At 42.0% G+C, this 14052-nt stretch overlaps 1 protein-coding gene across 1 annotated transcript in view; it reads left to right on the plus strand.

The window, feature by feature from the left end:
• The window catches only part of NBEA (neurobeachin), a 1994973-nt gene that overhangs the window by 485206 nt on the left and 1495715 nt on the right, over window positions 1-14052 (plus strand). The window contains 1 exon segment of the mRNA XM_030200381.1: window positions 3345-3437. Coding sequence (XP_030056241.1) covers window positions 3345-3437 — 93 coding nt within the window.

A 14052-nucleotide genomic window follows, 5' to 3' on the forward strand; every position in this document is an offset into this window, starting at 1 on the left:
CACTTCTCCTCTCCCTTCACTCTCTATCTCAGTTGATAACACCCTCATCGTCCCCGTCTCATCTGCCCGCAATCTCGGTGTCATCTTCGACTCCTCCCTCTCCTTCTCTGCGCATATCCAGCAGATAGCCAAGACCTGTCGCTTCTTCCTCTATAACATTAGCAAAATTTGCCCCTTCCTCTCCGAGCACACCACCCAAACTCTCATCCACTCTCTCATTACCTCTCGCCTTGACTACTGCAACCTCCTCCTCACCGGCCTCCCATTTAGCCATCTATCCCCCCTTCAGTCCATTCAGAACTCTGCTGCACGTCTTACCTTCCGCCTTAACCGATATACTCATATCACCCCTCTCCTCAAGTCACTTCACTGGCTTCCGATCACATACCGAATACAGTTCAAGCTTCTCCTGCTCACCTACAAATGCACTCGATCTGCAGCCCCTCCTTACCTCTCTACCCTCATCTCCTCTTACGTCCCAACCTGTAACCTCCGCTCTCAAGACAAATCCCTCCTTTCAGTATCCTTCTCCACCACCACCAACTCTAGGCTATGCCCTTTCTGCCTCGCCTCACCCCATGCTTGGAACAAACTCCCTGAGCCCATACGCCGGGCCCCCTCCCTACCCATCTTCAAATCATTGCTCAAAGCCCACCTCTTCAATGTCGCCTTCGGCACCTAATCACTACATCTCTTCTCAGGAAATCTCATCTACCCCAACTTGACATTTCGTCCTTTAGATTGTAAGCTCTTCTGAGCAGGGACCGTCCTTATTCGTTAATTTGTACAGCGCTGCGTAACCCTAGTAGCGCTCTAGAAATGTTAAGTAGTAGTAGTAGTAGTGCTTTAATGATACCTGTTTTTGATCAAAGAAATGGAGTACAGTAAGTTAAGATATAGAAATTTGGCTTGAAAATAGTTTCATCAATGTTTTGCTAACACATGCCTGGGAAACTAGCCTTCAAGAAAGGATTGTTTAAGGTTGTAGTTGAATTCTTTTCATATCTGACTAGCATTTATTGAGCATCACAAGAAAGAACAAAGACATTGCACCAAAGTCTTTCAGATCATGTATATGTCTCCATCAGGTTATATGTGGTGCCTTTAGTAAGGAGAATCATTGTTTTCTCTGAGGACAAGCAGGCTATAATTCTCACAACTGGGTAATGCGGTCCCGCGTTGCCAGGTCCGGACCTTTACAAGAGCTTTGTGGAGCGCGAGAGCCTTCCTGCCCACTGAGAGAATGTGGTTACCGCAGTTATTTTTCTACCGCGGTAGAGTGGCTGCTTTTAGTGGCAGCTCTTCTCTGACAAGGCTGAAAAGAGCTTTTTCGTATCTTTTTTTTTTTTTTTTTCGGCGTGTTTTTCCATTTCTTTTTCTGTGTGCCCATGTTCGAGTTCCCCTTTTCTCTCTCCATACAGTTTGTTTCTTTTTTTTCCCCCCAAATTTTACGTTTCCTTTGTTTTCCGCTTCATTAGGCCACATTTAGGCCTTGACTTCAACCCGAGTTTTCTCTTTCTTCTGGTGCCTTGCCTCCTTTTCTGGCATCATCGCTTTGTTTTATTTGGCTGTTAATGTGAATTATGTCCTCACCATTGCAAGGTCCAACTGATCATGTTTGTTGTTTTCGATGAGCCTGGATGCTAGAGATACCCCAATTGTGAGAATTAATGGCCTGCTTGTCCTCTGAGAAAATGAAGATACTTACCTGTAGAAGGTATTCTCCAAGGACAACAGGCCTTATGTTCTGACAAACCTACCCGCCTCCCCTTGGATTTGTCTCTTTTTCTGTATTGTTATGCTGTAGTATTTAACTGCAGTAACCGTGCTCTTGTGGCGGGCAGGAGGATACTCGCACATTCGTGGTATGGCATGTCTTTTACTCCACAAGCTCTTGCAAAGCTTGTCATAAGCTCCAGACTGGGCAGTATGAGACCGCGTTACTCATTTGTGAGAATATAAGGCCTGCTGTCCTCAGAGAATGCCTGCTATTGGTAAGTATCTTCGCTATGTCTGCTAGAGCTCTGAACTGCAATAAGAAGAGGTTGTTTATATGTTTGAATCATACAGAGGAAGAATTTAAGTCCAGTTGCTTTGTGTTAGACTTTCAGAAACCTATTCAGTAAAAAAAAAATAAAAGGTGTAGGGTTATGGTGCACTATGACTTTTTATATGTTTATTTTCTTTATTAAAGAAAACTAGTTTTGTGGGATTTATGACAAAAAAAGGTGTGATAGACTCGAACCCTCAATTTTGTAACTTATAAGAAAATGCAATAAATAACAGGTGTTGCTGTTCAGTAATATAAAATATAGTATCTCTGAGCATGAGGAAAGGCTTAAGAGGTTACGGCTCTTCAGCTTGAAAAAGAGATGACTGAGAAGGGATATGATAGGGTGACTTTATACGTTATTGGCTTCCAAAATGACTGGTGTAGAACGGGTAAATGTGAATCAATTTTTTTTTTACTCTTTCAAAAACTACAAAGACTAGGGGACACTCATGAGGTTACATGTTTGTACTTTCAAAACAAATAGGAGGAAATATTTTTTTCGCTCAACGAATAGTTAAGCTCTTACGCTCTTGAACTCGTTGCTGAAGTATATGGTAACAGTGGTTAGCGTATCTGGGTTTTAAAAAAGTTTTGGACAAGCTCCTGAATGAAAAGTCCATAGTCTGCTGTTGAGATAGACCTTGGGGATGCCACTGCTTGCCCTTTGATTGGTGGCATGGAATGTTGCTATTAATTTGGTTTCTGCCAGGCACTTGTGACCTGGATTGGTCACTGTTGGAAGCATAATACAGGGCTAAATGGACCATTGGGCTTACTCCTTATGACTATTCTTATGTTATATTAAGGATCAGAACCTTATGGGCTTTAAAGCAAGTTTTCCCCAAACATCAGAAGATCCTGGGAGTCAGGTGCATATCAGATGCCCCATACGTTCATCTTTGTCTTTCAAAGGAAATAATGGAATGGGAGGTTGCATGCATAAAATGAAAATCCATGGAAGGTAGTTATTACTTGTGTTAACACAATTGTTTACTTTTTGGCATGCCACATTTTATTAAATTTGCAGAATAAATAATGGTTTATTGGGATTTTGGTACACCATGTCATCAAGCGTATATGCCACAGTATTTGGTTTTCCTGTGCTAATGGACAAGCAGAAAAATATTTTCCATGCTAAAACAATCATTACAGATTGACATAGATTGATTTTTCACTATTGCATTTTAAAATCTCAAAAACAGTCAATCAACATTTTAAAATGTAGATGCATTCATGTATTTTTTTGTGTAACAACTAATAAAAGATAACCCAATCGTATATCTTCTTTCAGGGTAATTTATAAATTACTGGCTTCCAAAAGTGAAAGCATCCGAGTACAAGCTTTGAAAGTTTTAGGATATTTCCTGAAGCATTTGGGACATAAGTAAGTTGTATGTTGAAAAGACTATATTGTACGAAAACATATAATCAGTTAGGAATGTGATGCCTTTTATTAAGATATAGTACACCATTCTACATTTTATATGTAGTATAGGAAGAAGTCTTAAGTAAATGCACACTTATGAGAATCACTTTCTGAATCTGCTAGGCTGGTCTATATTTTAGCACAATTTATATTCAAAACATTAGATCAATATTTAGGGCCATGTTTACTAAGGTGTGCTAGCATTTTTAACGTGCACTAAACGCTAGAGACACCCATATATTCCTATGGGTGTCTCTAGCTTTAGCGTACACTAAAAACGCTAGCGTGGCTTAGTAAATGGAGTCCTTAATATCCAATAAGAAAAATGATTTCTCTATTAAATGAACAATTCAGACAAGAATATATTTTATTTATTCACTCTCTTAGATACCCATGCTATTTCTACTTCCAATGAATCTGCTCCATCTGATACCCAATTAGCTACATATTTTGAGCAGAAAATCATAAAAATTAGAGATAACGTTATAAGGAGACCCATGATATTCATGACCAAACTGACACACAACCTCATTAGTATCAAAACTGATAGATATTGGTCATCATTCTTTCTCCCTTCATTCTCCATGGTGAAATCTTTTCTATTGAAATATTCATCTTCTGTGTACTGGATTCCTGCCCTAGTTTACTATTAAAAGCTACACCTGACCTGTTTTATAGAATCCATAAGGTCACATATCTCTTTTGCTATCCTTAGATCATTTCCCTGCAGAAAAACTGTCCATAATTTTAACCCCCATCACTAAAAATCCCTTGTCAAAAATAAACACTTTAACAAATTATAGGACAGTAACCTCTATCCCTTTACTAGTAAAAGTGATTGAGGGCATAGTCGCTCACCAACTTAGGGATTACCTGGCCTTCTTTTCCCTTCTTCATCATACACACAGTCTGGCTTCAGACTCAATTTCAGCACAGAAACAGTCCTAGCCTCATTAATTGCTAACTTCAGGAAAGAAATTAACCTAGGCAGCAAAATCATCCTTATACAATTGATATGTTAAGTGCATTTGATGTGGTAGACTTTAATTTGCTACTTGCACTAAAGGACAACGTAAATATAGGAAGGTCTATCCAAAATTGGTTCCTATGATTTTTAAAATCTAGATCCTATCACATCAAATATCCTTATTCCATCTCCCCCCAATGGCCTCCAGACTGTGGAGGTCCCATAGGGATCCCTCCTTTCACCTATCTTATTCAATCTTATGATGTCCCCTTTAGGAAAGGTGCTGGATACCCATGGTTATAATAACTTTATTTATGCGGATGACATAACCATCTATATCCCGTTCAAAGATTTTATTGAGTGCTATCTATCATCAAATCTGCTCTAGACCTGATGGAGAATTGAGCCTCCACTCTTAAACAAAAATTTGAAGAGAGAGAAAACATTTCTGTTATGATCTAACCCTCACTGTGTCATAAACTGTCAAAACTTCACATTTGAATAATGTAACTTATCCATTGGAGTTCCAACTAGATACTTAGTATAATAGTTGATTTCTACATGTTATTCGACATCTAAGTCCAAGCAGTCATCACAAAAACATTTAAAGCAATGTGGAAACTAAAAAGAGTTAAGATCTCTTCTCTAATGATATGTTTAGAACCTAAGTACAAACATTACTGTTATCACACTTCGATTATTGCAATGCCATTTATGCTGTCTGTAAGGAATCTTATTTGTAAAAACAGCAGACAGCTGATAATTTAGCAGCCAGATTTGTCTACAAGGCTACGAGATTCGAAAGTGCAGCCCCTTTACTTATAAAGTTACACTGGCTCCTATTCAAAGCCAGAATAACATTCAAACTATGTACATTTGTTTTCAAAACTCTATATGGCTTAACCCCTGATTATATGTAACCTTGAATTGATCTCCCCCTTCACAACGCTCTCCCTAGTTCATGAGATAATCTAACCCTCCATTATCCCAGTTGCAAAAGGGTGATCTACAAGTCCATTCACATGTCAGGATTCCCTTACCTCTGTAACAAATGGTGGAATTCCCTCATGAAATTCATCAGATGGGAACCTAATTATTTGATATTCCGGAAATACCTTAAAGCCTCTCCGTTTAAGCAATTTCTCATGGATGATTATAATTTAAACCCCTAATTTTACAATTATTCTAATTTCTCAGTTCCATTCTAATTGTTATTATACATGCATGACTATAAATTACCTTTTTGTATCTAATTTCTATATTAACATGTTATAATACTCAACCCTCATTTGCTTTGTTATTACTACTTAATGTATACTATCCTGCATCACATTTTGTACTGTTAATTACAATAAGTTGTTAGTCACATTGAACCTGATCTATTGGATGATGTAGTATATAAATAAACGGTAAGTATCTTTATGTGAAAAAGTATATGGACCTTCAATTCAGTAACTGGTGGCACCTCCTTGAGCAGCAATAATTTCAACTAATAAACAGTCGATAAGTGTCTCACATCACACTTGAAGACTTTTGTTCCATTTTTTGATACAGTGCTACCTACAGCTCAGTGACATTTGAGTGTTTGCTTGTATTTGCAATTTGCTTCAGGTCTTACCAGCTGCCTTTAGTTTAGTTTATTTTGCATTTGATATACTACTTTTCAAAAAAACTCCAAGTGGCTTACAATAAAATCATAGGGAAATGAAAGGAACTACATAAAATCAAGAGGACAGTGGGAAAAGTAAAAGAATAATAATAAAAAAGTTAAAATCATATACAGTACCAACAAACTACACATTACTGCTAGGCAGTCCTATCCCCTAGATGTTCAAAGGCAAAGGAAAATAGGTGGGTCCTTACATTTTGAAATAAGACTGCTCAGTACGGCGTGCAGTAGACAGGGAATTCCACAGAGTGGGGGTGACAGAGAAAAATGTTGAATAATGGGTACACTCTATATGGGATCAGTGGACAGGGAGGAGAGACAGGCGATGGGCAAAGGGTGGGTTGGGGTATAAGGAGTAATAAGAGAAGTGGTCAAGGCCTTCAGGTCAAGACATAAAAAAATTGCTTTGATGAGGAATTAAGAATCATAGAATGGCAAGCCATGGACTGGAAAGGAGATGAAGTATCAAAGTGCAACTGAAAAAACTACTGTTAATCTGAAAAATCAAAAAGAGAAGAGTACAGACAGTACCAATGCTAGTCTTTTATTGGGTTTTGCAATCCGAGAGAGAAATACAGAACATTCTTTCTCTTGTTAGACAAAAGAATGAAGTCTATTTTATAGATAATAGTCTTCTATTTGGGCTTTTTCTGTTTATAACAAAAAAAAACTACAACCACAAGCTTATCTTGTTTCGTTCCTTCAACTCTGAGCAGGGAGGCAAACAAATGTTTCTTTTTAAAATAGTTTTTATTGAAATTAGTTCTTTCTCCATACAAACAATAAAGCGATTTCATTCATGAAAATAAAATGTCCAATTCCTTTCTTTTTATAACCTCTCTCCTCCTCCCTGAACCCCCCCCCCCCAAAAAAAAAAAAAAAATCTATAAACTGTGCAGATAACCAGCTATTGAATAATTTTCAAGGTCCCAAGACAAAATGGGCCAGAGTACTTAAAGAAGAAGTTAGCCCTCTACACATCTTTGAGACCTCTAAGGTCCTCTCAAAGAGCATCACTATATGTACTGTAAAGGTACTTAGGTAACAGAAAATCACTTATGCAGTAATTACTCTGGACTTGTTTAGCACAAAGGGGATGGTCAGTACCTAATTGGCCTTTAGGTTCGTGTAAGGCTGATTTCCAGTGAAAGGAATAATGCCAAAATGGAAATATTTATTATATATAAAAATAAATCGCAATGTAGCCAAGCAAAATGAAACAAAAATTGTACTATGTACACTACCAAATATACTGATTATTACATATCTATCTCTATATGAGTAATTATACAACTATAATATCCTGAGAAAAGATTACTAATAACAGCAGTATTAGGCTAATAACCACAGGTCCTGTTATAATCAATCATTTGCAGGCAAAGATGCAAGCTAACCTTGAGCTATAAGAAAATTCCTGCAAGATCACCCTTGAGGTCCTGTAGGTTCAGTCCAAGGGGGCGACAAATCGACTTCTAGGCTCATGCAGATTACCTGTGAGCTGTGATAGATAAGGAATAGTGCAGAGTCCCTGCTCTCTGCAGCTGGTTACTCAGTCTTTGGGAAAGTCAAGAAGCTGCTTCTGAAGTTGACCTTGTCAGCTGTTAGCACAAGGAATTATAATTCACAGGTGTTTGGGGCAGATCAACCTCTCGATCTCCTCAGAGAAAGATCGATTCACCATCAAATCTTCTCTTCTCCTCTATCTCTCTTGTCTAATATTAGCATCCCTCTTGGTCGTATGGACCAGTCACAGACTGTGTACTTCTGTCCAGCAGAATTCACTGTCATGACATTGAGAGGCCTTGTAATTCCAGCAAAGTCACAAGCCTGATGTACCAACTCCTCTCCATGGTTCACAGATGCTCCCAGGGACTCTGTATCTGTGAGCCACCATCCTATGCACCTTTTCAGGAGATAAGATGAAGGCTAGGGTAAAGTAAAATGCATGTCCTTGGATGAAGTCAGCAGCAGCCAAGAAGTATTTTTCCTCTGTAGAAAGCTGGTTTCTGATGTATTTAGGCCTCAGCCGCAGAATCCCTATTAGATCAGAAAAGTTGGTTCAGGTTTACCAGGCCTCTGACCAGCAACGGTGAGAGAGCAGGAAAAGACCCCTACAGTACCCTCATCAGAAGCAATTGTATGATGTGATACCTACCAGCAAGCCTTCTCATGAGTAGCCCCATACTCTGGAACATTTTTCCAGAGGGGCTATGTCTAACTTGAGACTATGTCTACTTCAGGAAGCAGGTGAAAGCCTGGCTGTTCTCACAAGCATTTAATACATATGGTGACTGACTATATACTCACTCCATACCTGGGCTAGCTTGCTGAACTAAGATGTATCTTAGACCAGTTCCTTAGACCTTGTTTAACTATACAAAGATTTTGCCTTGAGTTTAGCCACCCAATTGTTTATCCCAATTGACTCTGTACTACCGATCTTGCCCTATCTATATTTCTGCACTTGGCTCCTCAACTACATAGAAAAGCATTAGCATCATATCTATGTTATTTGAATGTTCTATTCTATTGCTTGCTTATTTATTTATTTATTTATTTATTATAGGTGTTTCATCAGTGTTATGCTGACATCATATTATATCTGTTGTTTGAATATTCTTCCATGCTGTCTATTATGTTATTGTTCGTATTGTACTGACATATTTCCAGGTTTACCTCATTTATTGTATTTATGTTCACATTTGGTCATGTTTACTATTATGTTAACAAAATTGTAAGGTTTATGTTAAACTGTACCTACTGTACACCACCTTGGATGAATCTGTTTATAAAGGCTGTTAATAAATCCCAATAAATAAATACCAGGTAGGCAATGAAGGTCAGTAAGAGTGTAAACTTTCCATATTTAGCCTTTATATTGGGAGACCTCTCTAGAGGTGATAAGGCTTCCAATCAGTCAAAAAGGCACTCGTGGAGGTTCATTTTCAAAGCATATAGTCTTTCAAAGTTACTGTACTGTTCTAGGCACAGTATAGAGTAGCTTCAACAGCCAGCTTAACCATCTCCAAGTAGAAGCTTTACCAGTACACTCTGAGTTCTTACGCAAATCTTCTTTATTGTATTAAGAATAAACAAAGAAAATCCAACTTACAGTTTAGTTACTTAGAAGAGAGTTTTTGCCTTCTGACATAGTCTGTATCTAGCTACTCCAGAGGCAAGGAGATGGCCAGAACCTCAGCCTGGCTGAGAGGAAAAGCTGTAGCACTCGAAGGAGAATAAGGGGGAGAAACTCAGGGAAAATAAATGGGGAATGACTTGGGGAACTGGTGAAAAATCTTGATGGAATTACAGCAGATTAAGGCGGGATCATCCCTAGAACAGCTGCTGATCACAAAGCATGCAAGCAAGACTGGGCTCTCTCACACAGCTCGCAGGGGCAGAGAGGGGGGGCTGGCTTTAGCTCAGAGCTAACAGCCAATAAGGAAGACTCACAAGGAGTCGGTCACAGGATGCTGCAGACTATTGGGGGGGGGGGGGGGGAACCCCAGTACACAGTACTATCTATTACACAGAAGCTTCGATTATTGGAAAAGTAATGGAAGCGATGCTGAAGGAAAGGATAGTGAATTTCCTGGAAGCTAATAAGTTGCAAGATCTGAGACAACATGGTTTTACCAAAGGGAAATCGTGCCAAACGAATCTCATTGAATTCTTTGACTGGGTGACTGGAGAATTAAATCAGGGATGTGATATAGACGTAATCTACCTAGTTTTCAGCAAGGCTTTTGACACGGTTCCCCACAGGAGGCTCTTGAACAAACTGGATGGGCTGAAGATAGGACCCGAAGTGGTGAACTGGATTAGGAACTGGTTGACGGACAGATGCCAGAGGTTGGTGGTAAATGGAATTCGCTCGGAGGAGGGAAAGGTGAATAGTGGAGTGCCTCAGGGATCGGTGCTAGGACCGATTCTGTTCAATATATTTGTGAGTGACATTGCTGAAGGGTTAGAAGGTAAAGTTTGCCTTTTTGCGGATGATACTAAGATTTGTAACAGAGTGGACATCCGGGAGGGAGTGGAAAACATAAAAAAGGATCTGCGGAAGCTAGAAGAATGGTCTAAGGTTTGGCAATTAAAATTCAATGCAAAGAAATGCAAAGTGATGCACTTAGGGAGTAGAAATCCACGGGAGACGTATGTGTTAGGCGGGGAGAGTCTGATAGGTACGGACGGGGAGAGGGATCTTGGGGTGTTAGTATCTGAGGATCTGAAGGCGACAAAACAGTGTGACAAGGCAGTGGCTGTAAGTAGAAGGTTGCTAGGCTGTATAGAAAGGGGAGTAACCAGCAGAAGAAAAGAGGTTTTAATGCCCCTGTATAAGTCGTTGTTGAGGCCCCATCTGGAGTATTGTGTTCAATTCTGGAGGCCGTATCTTGCTAAGGATGTAAAAAGAATTGAAGCGGTGCAAAGAAAAGCTACGAGAATGGTACAGGATTTGTGTTACAAGACGTATGAGGAGAGACTTGCTGACCTGAACATGTTGTAACCAGGTCTCCCTTCCAGGTGGGAGCCGGGGTTGACCCTGCTTAGCTTTCACTGGCTTCCGTCTGCTTTCCTAGCCAGCCACCGCACTTTTGCTCTCTCTCTCTCTCTCCACCTTGACAGCTGCTGAGAAAATCAGTCCCACTCCCGCAGTAAGAGCAATCCAAGTTCTTTATTGTTACAGATGTCAGCCTTGTCTAAACACCTCCAACTATCAGCAAACTTTAATCCATTTTCCATTACAGGCTTTCATTTTAAATTGTCCCTCCCAAACCTCCAGCCACACTATCTTCACCGCAGATAGTTTTGGAGATTTAGCTGGAACCACCTCCTCTCTCACCTCCTACAGTTTTAAGTTCCCCAAAATGCGCATTCCTTTCTGATTTAAAACCCTTCCCCCCCTTCCACAGCACTACCTCTTGGGAACAGCCAATATGGTAGCAAGTTGTGCTTTCCAGTTGCTCCCCTACTGCTTTGCTCCCAGCTTCCCCCAACTCCACAACCGGGGCAATGCTGAGGCCACAAAAGCTCTCACCCTGTCTGCACGGGTTAGAGCCAAACCACCCACCTCCATACATTCCCCTTTACCTTCTCCTTCTACCTCTTCTTTATTCCACTCCATCTCCTCCTCCTCCCCAAGCTTCACCAGCTGTTCCCCATCTCCAGGATCAGACCTCATCTCCCAATCAGTCATTCCACCCTCCCCCTCCTGAGAGTTCAGCTGACCCTGCACTGGCTTCTGGGGAGTGTAGTTTTTCTCCTGCATTACAGCTTTCCCTGGCAGTTTGATCCCTAGAGGGCGCCCTGCTCTCCTAGCTGGGCTGAATGACCGGGGATGATGCCGGCTGAAAGAACCACTATCCCCTTTCCCTCGTACCAGCCCTCCAGAGTGCTCACACACCCCCCCTGCTCAAAAGATTGCCAGTCTTCTCCTGTCCTGCACTGGCGTTTCGAGAAAGAACATCTGCGTTTGTCAGAAATTTGCCTGATCTATGCTCCACCTTGAATTGATAGGGCTGTAATGCCAGATACCACCTTGTGAGACGACCATTACTATTTTTCATCTGGCCTAACCACCTCAAAGGCGCATGATCAGTAACCAGAGTAAATTTACGCCCATCTAAATAGTAATGGCACATCTGCACTGCCCATTTTATCGCTAAACATTCTCTCTCTATGGTCGAGTACCGGACCTCATGGGGGAGCAGTTTCCGGCTCAGATACATCAGGGAATGTTCCTGTCCCTCGTGTACCTGAGACAACACAGCCCCCAAACCTACCCCCGAGACATCAGCTTGCAGTTCAAAGGGCTTATCAAAATCCAAGGCTCTCAGCAGGGGTTCCTGACACAGGGCCAATCTCAATTCATTCAACACCCGAAGCCCTCCCTCCTCCCATCGTAGACTGTTGGGGGACCCCTTCTGAAGTTTATTAGTGAGCGGTGTAGCAATGGAGGCAAAGTGGGGTATGAACCTCCTATAGTACCCCACTAGGCCCAAAAAGCTCCTTAAGTGTTTCTTATTTTTGGGGCAGGGAAAGTCCCGGATACTCGCTACCTTATCCCAGAGCGGAGTTATCTGCCCATTCCCCACCCGGTATCCCAGATATTTAACCTTCACCTGCCCAAAGCAACACTTTTGAGGGTTCAAAGTCAAACCTGCTTGACGGAAAGCCTCTAATACCGCCCTCACTCTTATCATATGAGAGGGCCAATCCTCACTCTGAATGATAACATCGTCCAGGTAAGCCACCGCATATTGCTGATGTGGTCTTAAAACCTGATCTAACAACCGCTGGCAGGAAGCTGCTGCGGAATTAAGACCAAACGGCATATGTTTAAATTGATAGAGCCCCATGGGTGTAGAGAAGGCTGTCTTAGGCTTGGCCTCCTGAGTCAGAGGGATCTGCCAATACCCTTTGGTCAAGTCCAGGGTGGACAGATATCGGGCAGTACCCAACCGATCCAATAGTTCATCGATACGTGGCATTGGATAGGCATCGGAATCTGACAGCGCATTAACTTGTCTAAAGTCGATGCAAAACCGCCACGTACCATCGGACTTGGGCACTAACACCACAGGACTCGACCATGGACTGACAGATTCCTCAATGACCCCAAAATCCAGCATCTGCTGTACCTGTCGGACCACCTCTTGTTTCTTTGGGGGTGAGAGACGGTAAGGTCTCTGTCTGACCACCCGGCCCGGCTCCGAGATGATATCATGCATGATAAGGTGGGTTTCCCCTGGGCAAGGAGTCAGGACATCCCGAAACTCCTCCACAAGTGCCTGAACCTCTTTCTGCTGACTCCCTGGCAATGTAGTCGCAATCTGCGGTTCTCCTGCCTTAAAAATATCCATGATCTGTGGTCCTAATTCTTCCTCAGCTTCTATCCTAGACTGACCAAATAGTCCCCTTCTCTCCTGCCAAGGTTTAAGCACATTAATATGATAGGTCTGCTCCCGGCCTTGCTCATTCCTTACTAAGTAGGTGACTGGACCTAACTTTTTTTCTATGACAGCAGGACCCTTCCAGCGTCCCGTGAACTTATGAGGTGAGTCTGAAACCATGATCAACACTTTGTCCCCCACCTCCAATGCCCTCTCCACCCCTTTCCGGTCATAATAGGCTTTCTGGTAATCCTGACTCCTTTCCCAGTGTTGCTGAGCCCCGCGGCTCAATTTATGCAACCGTTCCTTCAGCTTCACTAGATAGTTCACTACATCACGATCCTCCTCTTCCGGAGGAACCCACTGCTCACTTAACACGTCCAACACTCCCCGGGGTGATCTCCCATACATCAATTCAAATGGCGAGACACCCAGAGAGGCCTGAACATTCTCCCTGCACATATACAAAACAAATGGTAACAATAGATCCCATTCCTCATGGGAGGACCCTAACCCTTTCCTCAACAACATCTTCAAGGTTTTATTGAACCTCTCCACCAGGCCATTAGTCTGAGGGTGGTAAGCTGCGGTCCGAATATGCTGTATCCCGAAGGCCTCCCACACCTGGCCAGGGTTCGTGACATGAAATTGGTCCCCCGGTCGGTAATCATTTCCCTAGGAAACCCCACCTCACAAAAGATCCGAATTAGCTGGGCCGCAATAACTTTAGCTGAGGTGGAACGAAGCGGCACGGCCCAGGGATACCTTGTGGCCATATCCATGATCACTAGAATATAGGAATACCCCCTTCGGGACTTATCCATAGGCCATACGGGTAATAGGAAGTCCCTATACGGGGAAGGGGTCGTAGGGGCACTCTGCTCGGTATTTGCTCCGATACCCTCTGACACTGACTACAGGAGCTGCAAAATTGTTCCACCTCTTTATACACCCCGGGCCAGTAAAATCTGTTTAATACCTGCCGTAGCGTATTCTGAGCCCCCTTATGTCCCCCCAAGATATGATCATGGGATACCCGCAACA

Source organism: Microcaecilia unicolor, chromosome 4 (genome assembly GCF_901765095.1).
Source record: "Microcaecilia unicolor chromosome 4, aMicUni1.1, whole genome shotgun sequence".
Lineage (NCBI taxonomy): Eukaryota > Metazoa > Chordata > Amphibia > Gymnophiona > Siphonopidae > Microcaecilia > Microcaecilia unicolor.